The sequence below is a fragment of the Triturus cristatus genome, chromosome 12 (genome assembly GCF_964204655.1).
Source record: "Triturus cristatus chromosome 12, aTriCri1.1, whole genome shotgun sequence".
Taxonomy (NCBI): Eukaryota; Metazoa; Chordata; class Amphibia; order Caudata; family Salamandridae; genus Triturus; species Triturus cristatus.
The window spans coordinates 143,549,709-143,563,074 of NC_140595.1; the positions used below are offsets into that span (position 1 = coordinate 143,549,709).

At 42.9% G+C, this 13,366-nt stretch overlaps 1 protein-coding gene across 1 annotated transcript; it reads left to right on the forward strand.

Annotated features, from left to right (window-relative positions):
* The first annotated feature begins 244 nt into the window (after positions 1-244).
* LOC146772928 (uncharacterized) lies at positions 245-11,461 on the forward strand. The gene is made up of 3 exons (XM_085639525.1): positions 245-325; positions 2,775-2,935; positions 7,509-11,461. Exons 2-3 carry the CDS (start codon positions 2,798-2,800, stop codon positions 9,522-9,524), a joined length of 2,154 nt encoding a protein of 717 aa, XP_085495651.1. The 5' UTR covers positions 245-325; positions 2,775-2,797; the 3' UTR covers positions 9,525-11,461.
* The last annotated feature ends 1,905 nt before the right edge of the window (positions 11,462-13,366 follow it).

The window sequence follows — 13,366 nt, forward strand, 5'->3', positions numbered from 1 at the left end:
AAAATGTTCACATTCATTAAAAGATTCATTAAGTATCAATTAGGAAATAATTAACCGGTTCAGCAAGTTGCTGAAAATATTGCCTTTCCATGAATCAGCTGCATTGTCTCCCTACCATTCGAAGAAGGGCAGGTATCCTGGGCGATGACGGGAAAGAACCTGTCTCTCCTGATACATAGCAGAGAATGAAGTCACGTCCAGGAGGAAGGGCGTCATCATAACGCGAGAGGGAGCAGCCTCGAGGTGACCTGTATAAAACACCACAGGATTCCAAGGCACCACAAACTCTCCAGGTCTCCCAGGTGATTCCCCGCTGCTGCCTTAGGTGAGTGACACTTATATTTACTTTAGCGGCCTGGCATGGACTTCTTGGCACTGGCGGAAGTATATTGTAGGGCTTTGGGTCACGTGATGCTGTTCTAGGAGGCAGAATTCTGCAATTGCATGCATGGGGCCTAGCACATCCCGGGTTTAGTAGAGCACGCAGGCTGAGTTAATGCGTATCTTCCCTCTGTAAAATGTGTGTTGTGAACAGCCAGGCGCTTTCTTTCTGTTTTCTCTGTAAAACTAGTGTTTGGAAACCTGAAGTGGATCTTAGCAAGTCAGGACGCAGTTTCTGATTTTGCTATTACTCTTTGTATTTCTGTGCATTTGTTGTTTAAATTGTGAAAAGGCAGCAATTAATTATTCTATAAATCATCTGAATACAGACATATTTTGGGGAGCTAATACAAATTTCGGTCCAGATTTACCAACACTATGCACCTTTGCAAAGTAACCAAAATGATGCAAAGTGTTGAGTTGGGATTTACTTTTACTCTAAGTAGAGTACAGTTCTGTTCTACTTTGTGTCAAAGGGCCGTCATATGGGTGGTGTGTTTATACAATAACATCCATGGTTTCTGATGCAAAGTCTGTCTATTAACATTTGTAGACCTAGCTTTGCATTAAAAAATGAAGGCTGCTTGAGGCAGCACAACAAACGTTTTCTTACTTTGTATGTGTGCTCACACGAAGTGGGAAAAGTTGCAAATTATGTGTAAGCATAGTATTTTGTACAGGAAGGGCACCCGTCCATTCTAAAACCCATGCCAGACTCACACAAATATCTTTGCACTATTGTGCAAAGGTGAGTGTGCGGTGCTAGTCAGCCGTCAATTGTGAAGCGCTTGTGAAGAGGGAAGCAGTGTTATATCTTTGTAGATGTGCTGCTGTCAACCTCTCCCGCTGCCACACAACGTAGAGCGGGAACTTTGGTTACCACAATGTGTTTCTTTGCTTGAAAAAATTATAAATTTGCCCCGACTTTTGATGTCTCATGTTATCTTGACCAGGCTAGTGTTTTCAGCCAGAGTTTTTCGACTCGTACTGGACTAAATATATTGATATATTTTTTCGAATATGTAAAATTCAGAAAAACCTGTTTCCAAAATGTTTGAGATATGTAAATTCATTAGCGACTACGCGGATGAACTGTATGCTTGCAGTCTTCTTGTAATTCACAGAATTGTCTTGTTTGAGGTCTACTGTATCCCTTTAACCATACTAGCTATAGGGTATCAGGTGGGTGTTGGTGATGTGAGTTATGAGTTATTAGAATGGTACATTGTTTTGTGCACGGTGAGATGCTGTTGAGAGCTTGGTGGGGTCCGATGTTATGGTGCCTCAACGTGTGTTGGTATGTTTGCATTTTTTTGATTTGTGAGTTCTGTTGAGTGTTCAGATTGCTTGTTTGTTATTATGATTAATATCTATCTCATTAAACATTGTAAAGCACTCTGATACCCGCAAGGGTCATGTTCACGCTATATAAAACTTTATCTATGAAATAAATAACTCCCCTGATGCTCGACCGCCCCTGAAGAGACCACCCACCCATTCAGGTCCTCTCTGTTCTGTACCCTATATGCAAACCTTTATCCTTCCCCTCCCCTATATATCCCTACTCCACATAACATTCTGCTCCTTTGTAGCCAAGCCTATGCTCTATCAACCCCCTTACCTACCTAGACTAAAAGTCTGAGTGTGGCCCTAATTTGTAGTTTTTCCCTCCATCACTACCACTGGGGAGAGGCAAAACAATGAATATAGCACTCTTTGTGAAAAGAACTGTCTTATAGCACTAAAGCCTTTTGCTCCACCATCTCTTTTTCAATTAATAATACTCCCCACTTGTATCTCAGTAGAAGTGACTGCCAGATTCTTGGGTCTTATCTACACTCAGTCCCCTACCGATTTTGATAGCTGACCATAGAATCATCTCTTAATTTCTCGGTTGAAGAAACCCGTAAAAAAAGATATTTTTCCAATGGTGGTCTTCCCGATGTTTCTACAATAGGCTTCCTGGGATTCCAGGATATGCCTTGTTTCTTTTGTGGGGTCGTTGGCCAGTCATGGCTTTTGCAATCACACAGATTTTCATTCTGGCACGTATACACTTTCTGAATGGCAAACGATGTGATCTAAAAACAGAGAGTGTTAGCCTTCTCATATCCAACAATGGACAATTGGAGCTCTCTGAACCCCTTTATTTTCTGTTGGTTACCCAATGCTACTGCCGACACCGATGTCATGCCCTGGGCTTTCCTCTGGCAACCTAATGCATAATGAGGGCTTACGTCTTTATCCACATTACGTAGCAGATCACATGGTTTCGGTAAACCGGAAACCCAGACCAGAGACAGTCTACGCTAGCCTCCATGGAGCCATTGACTAATACTAAGGTGCCTCAGGAATCCTCTTTTAGCATAGTCTCCTTTCTCTTTGCATACTAGGTCGTCTCTACATCGGTGCAAAGATGTGCAGTCTCATCAAAGAGATCAGCTGTATTCATGAGCTATTCAAGAAGTATGGCGAAAAGGAATCAGGTCGTAACAAGCTGAACAAGGCAGAGCTCACCCAGCTGATCCAAGAGGAGCTCCCGGAATTACTTGAGGTAAAACGACACAACATTGGTAGAATGATCCTGTCTGTGTATATTCTTCTTGTCAACATGCAACTCATCACTTTTAGTTTACTTTAGGAAGCAAGGAGGAGGCAGCTGGAATACCCTTTCAAGGGTAGCTTTCTGAGCCAGAAGGCATTGTTGACCGGGTTTGTTCTAAAAAAGTGATGCTCATTTAAAAACTATTAAAATCTACTCTTGACAGGGACCATAAACATCCATGACCATGAGACACCATCTTCCAAACTTAGACTTTCCATGAACCCAATTCCACACTCTGCGACTGTGATCTTAACTACCTTAGTTTTTAACTGTTCACAGAAGTGTCTAAAAGAAATGCTTAGGGTTGGAAATATGGGGTCTCAGCGACCTGTGGATGATGTGTCAATGCTTCTATCCTGCAAATTCGTTTCACCATTTTGTGCCCATAGCAGATGATACTCACAAGCAGTCACTATGATAAGCTGGTAGTCCAAAATACACGCAGGAGGCTGGATTGACTCATGATATTCAGGGTGACAACTGGCTATATACATCAGATCCTTTTAGATTCACTGAATGCAAATTTACCTTATGAGAATGTTCTCAAAATCCAATATGGATCTAGCCTTCCTGGAACTACATTTGCCACCCCCAATGGCTGTCAAAATCAGCATATTAAAACCAGCAGCAAGATCCACACATTTAGAAAGTCCCAATGAGAGGCCCTACGGCACATCTGAAAAGGGGCCTGATTTACAATGCAGAAAAGGGAAACTGATATCCAATTTTGCCTGTTCACACAAACATGAATGGTGGAACATTATTGCCATACAGTCAGAGCTACAATACTCTTGTGGACTATAACATTCAGGGCCTTATTTCGATGTCGGGCATTGCGGATATGGGTCCAACCAACCTCCCGTCGGCGGTCCTGACCGCTGGATCTTGATGAGGCCGCACATGGTGCGGTCGCAAGTTCCCTTTTCTGTATGGGAGCTTGTGCTGCAGTCGTAAACTGTCCGCAGCACAAGTTCCCATACGAAAAGGGAGTTTGTGTTCATCCACGCACAGGGTGCATGGATGAACAAGGTGGCATCATAGGTGCCCACTCAGCCCCCAACATTATGCTGCCGGCTAAAAGGGGCCCGCTAGGGTCCTAAAGTCGCTTTCCGACAGGGTTTCCATGTCGGAAAGCTCAGCATGGAAACCCTACCGGAAACCGGCATTGTAATCCAGATGGCGTAAAATGTCGTCCATAGGGATTACGTGCCAGTTCTGACTGGCAGACAGGCTCCTTGAGCCCTTCGGAAGCCAGCCGGAATGTCCGGCCAGTTTCAAAACCGACAGCCTCCATTGTAATGAGGCTGTCCGTTTTGAAAACGCAATGAAGCTCAAAAAGCCTCGGAACTGCGTTCGGAGGCTTTCCAAGCCTCATCGTAATGAGACACTGATTGTTATTCTGCATGCACTGAAAGCCATACCTCATAGTCAGCAGTCTTAATCTGCGGTCCCTGGGACCTTTTGGGGCCTACAATGGCAACTGCCTAAATATTCAATAATATTCTCAGATTAATAAAGCATATACACACAATATTGTCAATTAAAACTTTGAAAGGGCTCTGTAAATGTAGAGAAACTTGAAATTGGAGGCTGAAAATGAAGCTGGTATCCTTACCTTGATTCGTGGGAGCAGTGAAGCTATAGTGGTGTAGACGACTGGTGACCTCAACTGAAGCACTAGCATGCACCGAGAAAAAGCACTAGCATCAAAAAAGACAAACTGATATACTGCAGTCAAGCATGTCACTTTTCTTTTACAATTAAAAATACATTTTGAAAAGATTAAACTTCCCATTTAAAATGCAATTTAGATTTTTGTCTATTTTATATTGTTAAATAAGGAATACATTTCCTATTGTGTGCATATGTTTGATGTATATTTGTTTCTATAGTTTAGGGTACTTATTGGAGGTCCAAATCGTAGAAACTGCTAAGGCTGTGGTTCCAGGCTTTCAATAGTCATTCAGAGGGATTCCAGAGAAGGCAAAAGATTTAGAACCGCAGCCCTAGATATATAAAACTGAGACTTAGAATCCTAAAATTATTCTTTACTATTTGTGAGTAATGAACTAACAACACAAAGAAACTGAGCCACTTCTAAAATTGCTTTAACCCAGCCATCAGATGTCCAGCTGACATCTCAAACATGCAGTAGTGACCTGATTTCAAATGATGAAAAAGAACTTGCATGGTCTAAGCCAGAATTCCTCAGTGATTTGACTTCTTCTACTGCATGTCGCTTCACTTGCGATAAAAAGGACCACTTTCCTAAGCTGAAGCCAATTATGGCTTGATTAACAGAGACATTTTGGGATTTCATATGTAATCTTAAAGCACAATTAAAGCCCCCAGCCAAAAAGGGCATAGATATTAGGTGCAGCAAAATATTTTTTTCACCAAGCGACACTCGCTGGTGGTGCTTCATCTTTCCTAGTGGTTGCCGATCGTTGGCATTGCCAAAAATTCTGGGAAATGACAAATATGTAAGAGAGCAAAGAATGAGGGGTGTCAACTTTTAGTCTATCACATGGTTGTGCTGTCTATGCTATGCATGGTCTAGCGACTGCGTTTCCCTTTCTGCTCCACCAGGTGGTGCCGCGTGCAGGGGCAGGGCGAGTGACGAATGGATCCCCGACTTAACTCCGCTATACCTTCCCAGACTGGCCTTTGGCTCGCTGACCCTACTAACTGTTTCTGTACAACATGCAAGATATATGCTCTTGAGGAAATAATCTATTGGTGTTTCGAGGACCACGCGTGTAAAATGCGGGTATTTATGAACAAAAAAAATTGTTTAAATGAGCATGGTCATCGTTTGTTTGGGAGGAGTTGAGTAAAATAAAAACAAAAAAGCATTTTTCTGTAGTTTCCCAAACTGACAAATCTGATGTTTGGAGACAAATGGATTGTATCTTCAAATATGCATCTAAAGCACATACGTGAGAGGTAATCACTGGCACTCTCAGGAAATTAATATTTAGGATTGCTTCAACCCATCTGCTTCTTCGAGCTTGTAAGAGGGCCCAGAGCCGACAGACAGCAAAGCTATACAAACTATGTCTAGAAATGCCGAATTCCCGTAGTCTCAGTGCTTTAAATGAGCCGGTACTGTCTGGTACTGAGTAGAAGTGTGGTTGCATGCTAAATAATAAACATTGTGAAATTACATTTTCGGAACCGTCTGTATTTGTGATGGCTTTAACATTTTTAGGTACGTTGTATTGAAAAGTGCACAATTTTCTCAATATTATGATTGCGTGTGTGAATCAGCAACATTTCTGGTGATGGCCAGGCTTGCTTGACACACTGATAAAATACTGGACTATTTTTTGAGTGCCTTCCCATGACCTAAAACGTTTAAACACGTTTGTGTGATAACTGTGGTGTAAGATACACTGTTTAACCCCATTTTATTAAAATGTTCTTGCTGCTGAGCTCCCAAACCCATTTTGAGAAAGACTAAACCCTTGAAGAAATGAACCCTTTCAGAAATCACCAGCAGCTAATGATCATGCACACTAGTTTGCGCTCAGTTACTTGACCGGGTCAGAACTGGAATGGCACAGGGGGCAAAAATACGATGGATTTAGGTCCAGATCTCTGTACTGCGGTGAATGTTTGACATTGTACAGCATTCTGTCCATCAATTGTTCTTTTTGCATCTGTCACCCCGAGTGGGACGGGTATGCTCAGACGTGAGTCCCGTGCTCTCCATGCCACTGGAGTCAAGCTGTCCTGGCTGTTGAGGTGTGAAACCCTGAAACCGGTCCCAGGATGCTTGTTTCCAGTCCAGGGAGGACCTGGCTTGGCAGTTCGGGCTGGACTGTTCCCATGAGGCACAGGGTCAAGATGATTTGCATATGGCTGGGTCTGAACTGGAAAGGCATGGTGAGCAAAAAACCAATGGATTTAAGGCCCATATCTCAGCACTGCGGTGAATGTTTGACATTGTGCAGCCTTCTGTCCATCAATTGTTCTCTCAGCAATTATTTGACTGAGGATGTTTGAAAACCTATGGTTTGTGCTTGTCAAATCTTTCAGAGGTTAATCCATTGTTTAGACAAGCACTACAACATTCAGGAGAGTAAGCTAAACATGAAAGCCCTCTTTTACATCCATGTTGTTTCTCCTGTCAAACTAAACAATCTCCTGATGGTGCAGGGAGAGGACCAAAGGCTGTGGGCATTGCCCATGGGGGGCAGAGGGTGGTTCAAAAGATGGGTGGTGCCAGTGGCAGAAGGGGAGAGCAGTATTCCAAGAAAACACTTTGGCAAATCAACAGGACCGTGGTATGGCAGCAAATCCTACCCTGGCGGTTTCCTCTCCCCTTGAGTGAGGGCAGTGGTAAGTTAGCGGAAGTAGAGTCTTTGCAACAAAGACAGCACCTGCGGCCTGTGCGGCAGATACTGGCCAAATGCGGACACCTAGATATCTCATCGAGATGACATTTAGTTTCTTGATTAAGAAATGTTTTGTGCTTGCTCCATGAGGAGGTGTTAATAATTTTCTTGAATTATTCTAGAACTCTGATGGCAAGGAATCAATCAACTCACTGATGAAACTTTTGGATGAAAATCAAGACGGGGAGATTGATTTTGGCGAGTTCTTGGTTTTAGTATCTGCGCTTGGAATATCCTATGAGCAACATGTGAGTGAGGAGCAAGAAAACAAGTGTTATGGAATATCGCAGCCTGATAACGCTCAGAAGAAACCTGTGCCAGTAGCAGAAACTAAAACCAAGTCAGCACCAGTGGCTGAAACAAAGCCAGCATCAGTGCCAGAAACAAAGTCAGTGCCAGAAGCAAAGAAAGCACCAGTGTTTGAAACAAAGCCAGCACCAGTGCCAGAAGCAAAGAAAGCACCAGTGTTTGAAACAAAGCCAGCACCAGTTTCAGAAGCAAAGAAAGCACCAGTGTATGAAATAAAGCAAGCACCAGTGCCAGAAGCAAAGAAAGCACCAGTGTTTGAAACAAAGCCAGCACCAGTTTCAGAAGCAAAGAAAGCACCAGTGTATGAAATAAAGCAAGCACCAGTGCCAGAAGCAAAGAAAGCACCAGTGCCTGAAACAAAGCCGGCACAAGTGCCAGAAACAAAGTCAGTGCCAGAAGCAAAGAAAGCACCAGTGTATGAAACAAAGCAAGCACCAGTGCCAGAAGCAAAGAAAGCACCAGTGCCTGAAACAAAGCCGGCACAAGTGCCAGAAACAAAGTCAGTGCCAGAAGCAAAGAAAGCACCAGTGCCTGAAACAAAGCCGGCACAAGTGCCAGAAACAAAGTCAGTGCCAGAAGCAAAGAAAGCACCAGTGTTTGAAACAAAGCCAGCACCAGTTTCAGAAGCAAAGAAAGCACCAGTGTATGAAATAAAGCAAGCACCAGTGCCAGAAGCAAAGAAAGCACCAGTGTTTGAAACAAATCCAGCGCCAGTTTCAGAAGCAAAGAAAGCACCAGTGTATGAAACAAAGCAAGCACCAGTGCCAGAAGCAAAGAAAGCACCAGTGCCTGAAACAAAGCCGGCACAAGTGCCAGAAACAAAGTCAGTGCCAGAAGCAAAGAAAGCATCAGTGTTTGAAACAAAGCCAGCACCAGTGCCAGAGGCAAAGAAAGCACCAGTGTATGAAACAAAGCAAGCACCAGTGCCAGAAGCAAAGAAAGCACCAGTGCCTGAAACAAAGCCGGCACAAGTGCCAGAAACAAAGTCAGTGCCAGAAGCAAAGAAAGCATCAGTGTTTGAAACAAAGCCAGCACCAGTGCCAGAGGCAAAGAAAGCACCAGTGTATGAAACAAAGCCAGCACCAGTGCCAGAAGCAAAGAAAGCACCAGTGCCTGAAACAAAGCCGGCACCAGCTCCAGTGCCTGAAACAAAGTCAGTGTCAGAAACAAAGCCAGCATCAGTGCCAGAAGCAAAGAAAGCACCAGTGTTTGAAACACAGCCAGCACCAGTGCCAGGTGCAAAGAAAGCACCAGTGTTTGAAACAAAGCCAGCACCAGTGCCAGAAGCAAAGAAAGCACCAGTGCCTGAAACAAAGCCAGCACCAGCGCCAGTGCCTGAAACAAAAACAGTGTCAGAAACAAAGCCAGCATCAGTGCCAGAAGCAAAGAAAACACCAGTGTTTGAATCAAAGCCAGCACCAGTGCCAGAAGCAAAGCAAGCACCAGCGCGTGAAACAAAGCCGGCACCAGCACAAGTGCCTGAAACAAAGTTTGTGTCAGAAACAAAGCCTGCACCAGCACCAGAAACAAAGTCAGTGTTAGAAATAAAGCCAGCATCAGTTCCAGAAGCAAAGAAAGCACCAGTGTTTGAAACAAAGCCAGCACCAGTGCCTGAATCAAAGCCAGCACCAGTGCCTGAATCAAAGCCAGCACCAGAAACAAAGGCAACAACAGAGAAAAAGTTAGCCCCGGTGACAAAAGGAGAGCTAGTTTTAGTGACAAACTCAACGCCATTGCCAGAAAAAAAGTCAGCTACAGTTCATGACACAAAGTCACCAACACAACATGAATATATGTGCAAGGCACCCACACACACAAAATCAGACTAGACAGGACCAGAGTTTGAAACAAAACCTGAACCATGGCCTGAAATAAGCCTCGTCTCAGCTCCCGAAACTAAGTCCTCACTAGTCCCAGAAAAAAGCCTCCAAAGTTGCCAGAAAAAAACCTACAGAGCTAGGGCTGAAAACAAAATCTCTTCCCAAAGCATCTTCAGGTATAAAGTATACATAAGAGACATTCAATCCAAACTCCAGAGCCTTTTGTGTAGTTATTATCAGAATCAAACCTAGAACAACTTAAGAACAGAAACATCTATTACCACACCCCCAAGAAACCTCTATTACACCACCCTTAGACACATCTATCACAGCACCCCAGAAACATCTATTACACCCCCTAGACACATCTATCACAGCACCCCCAGAAACATCTAATACATTACCCTCAAACACATCTATCACAGCACCCCCAGAAACATCTATTACACCACCCAGACACATCTATCACAGCACCCCAAGAAACCTCTATTACACAACCCTCAGATACATCTATCACACCACCCCAGACACATCTATCACAGCACCCCACGAAACATCTATTACACAACCCCCAGATACATCTATCACACCACCCCAGATATATCTAACACAGCACCCCAAGAAACATCTATTATCGCAGACACATCTATCACAGCACTCCCAGAAACATCTATTACACCACCCCAAGACATATCTATCACAGCACCCCGAGAAACATCTATTACACCACCCCAGAAACATCTATCACAGCACCCAGAGAAACATCGATTAAACCACCCCCAGATACATCTATCACAGCACCCCCAGATACATCTATTACACCACCCCCAGAAACATCTATAACACTACCCTCAGATACATCTATCACAGCACCATGAGAAGCATCTATTACACCACCACAGATACAACTATTACACCACCCCCAGATACATCTATTACGCCACCCCCAGAAATATCTATTACACCACCCCAGGTACATCTATCACAGCACCCCCAGAAACATCTATTACACCACCCAAGAAACATCTATTACACCACCCCCAGATACATCTATCACAGCACCCTGAGAAACATCTATTACACCACCCCTCGATACATCTATTATACCACCCCCAGAAACACCTATTACACCACCCCCAGAAACACCTATTACACCACCCCCAGATACATCTATTACACCACCCCCGAAAACACCTATTACACCACCCCAGATACATCTATCACAGCACCCTGAGAAACACCTATTACACCACCCCCAGATACACCTATTACACCACCCCCAGAAACACCTATTACACCACCCCAGATACATCTATCACAGCACCACGAGAAACATCTATTACACCACCCCAGATACATCTATTAAACCACCCTCAGAAACATCTATTACACCACCCCCAGATAAATCTATCACAGAACCCAGAGAAACATATATTACACCACGCCCAGACACATCTATCACAGCACTCCCAGAAACATCTATTACACCAACCCCAGATACATCTATCACAGCACCCCCAGATAATTCTATTACACAACCCCAGACACATATCAAAGCACCCTGAAAAACATCTATTACACCACCCCAGATACATCTATTACAGCACCCCCAGAAACATCTATTACTCCACTCCCAGAAACATCTATTACACTACCCCCTTGAAAAATCTATTACACCACCCCCAGACACATCTATCACAGCACCCCGAGAAACATCTATTCCACCCCCCCCAAACGAGCTTCAGAAGTGGAATGAACACAAGCTCTACTGACATCAAGCGAATCTAAAATTGTGTAATTTAGTTTTCCTTGAGAGGAAAAAAGTCTCTCCCCTTTGCAATATCCTCCAATGTACTCAAATGTTTATTTCATCAAGTGGCCTGAATTTATGTTCCTTCAATTAAATATGTACAACATAAATCAATAAAAAATGGTATTTCAATACACTTAATGAAACAATGCTTCAGTTATGTAATGGTTTTCTTGCATGTGGTTGGTTAAAGTAAATTCTATTTTAAAGGTATGTTGACTGAAGAAGTCAGAGTATTTCCAAAAATAAAAATTGTACTAGAGCACATGTAGCACAAATTAGAGGAGATTACACACACACACCACATAGTATGCAGATATGTGAACATTGCGATCAAGTGTAAAACTAATAGTTTAAGAAATAATTGGTACTTAACGATTCAGCAACATTTCATATTATATAATTCTTTCAGAAGATTATTCAAGATCTAAATTTATCATAAACTGAAACTCAGACATTTACTTAGCACACACAAAAAACAAGTGCTCTGTTGAAGACACCGCATGGGTTTTGTCTCGGGTAGCATCACTGCCCCATCCAGAGTGGTGTTGCCCACAAAACCGCCATCTTCAGCCTACCAGCACTTACACGGGCCTGGATCTGTGGTCAACTAAGAAGTGAGGGCTAGAATTGGTGTAATGTAAAAGGTTAACTTCTTGCTGTAATATTCAAAGATCATTATGCAAGCTGTACAACACCCGATCCACAGTGAATCCACTTCTCTTTAAGCAAGTTGTTCATCTCAACCGCATCTATGAAAATTTGGTGTAATAGAAAATACATACCGAGTGGAATGATTACAGATTCATAATTGAATTTAACATATGATCTGCACAGGAGTTATTATCTGAGTTTTAGGCATGACCATCATTTGATCGATTAATTAGTTTGTCAGTATTTGGTAAATTGCCTTTCTGCCTGATTGGGATCAAGGGAAAAAAATGTTTTTGTCTGATTGAAATTATTCTACAAAGACACTGATGCAAACGCTTTGATCTACAGTAGAACGATGCACGGGATCAACTTAATTTGAGAAAATGTGCCCTCCGGCTACGAAGGCTTTATACAACACTGGCAGGTTTTTAAAAATTTGGATTAAAAAGTAAGTTGTAAACCTTTTACACAGATTCGAGTGTGACACTTTTCTTTTTTGTTGGCGTAAACAATTGTGGTAAGATCGTTATTTCACTGGTTACTAAATGACACTGCAGCAGATAATCCTGGAGTTTGATTCCATAACTAACAAGGGAAAGACCAATTTAAATTAAAAAAAGAAATCATCGAAGAGGTTATTGTTCCTTAAGGGTTGACTGAAAACCATTGTCAGTAGGAAGAAGCAGGGAAATTGTAAAAACAGTAGGGTCAATAAGAGATGAGCCGTAAGGAGGCGTGCTTAAAAATTTGGTGGACGTTCAATCCTCCCGCCTCTTGGTTTTCTCATCTCATTTAGAAACTGAGAACTGCTTGCTTTTCGATGGCTGATCCTCGACTGGCTCTGTGTTGGAAGCAATCTCTCAGCAGCACATCTGCCACAGGTTAGCCAAAACTACACCATCAGAGATGGTGCTCTGATTAGGTCATGGCTTCGGACACTCTTTTCTCCTGCACAGGATTGCCATAAAGTCATGCTGGCCTAAAAGGAAAAAAATCAAATAAAGTTTCCCACATGATGGTAGTAAACTCCCAGTGCATCAGGCAAAATATAAATGTTTTGTTCAAAAAAGAAACACCATCTTTAAGAGAGTGTTTCTGAAAATCAAAAGATTTAAAAAAGTCGCTGGGAAGGTGGCTCACCCAGCAGTTCATTGTTGCAAAAAGTGCTGCTGTCGCGTCAGTGGGAGCACCCTTGATGATAATTGCTCGTCACAGCAGTGGGAAAGTCATAGCATTAAAGGTTGAGCCCAGTGCTTAGTTTGAGCTGGTGGTTTCCAGTACTCAGCACCGGGACTTTTGACAGTCTGCCAAAAGGTGGCGCTGTATATCTCATTTAGAGATCAGGACAAGAACAGTTGTTCATTCATCAATATAACGTAAAAAGGAC

What these genes read in the sequence shown, in the direction of transcription:
- LOC146772928 (XM_085639525.1), top strand. Translation starts at nt 2,798, where the DNA reads ATGTGCAGTCTCATCAAAGAGATCAGCTGTATTCATGAGCTATTCAAG. An exon ending in AGCTCCCGGAATTACTTGAG is followed by an intron (nt 2,936 to 7,508) that starts GTAAAACGACAC and finishes GAATTATTCTAG; the next exon opens with AACTCTGATGGCAAGGAATC.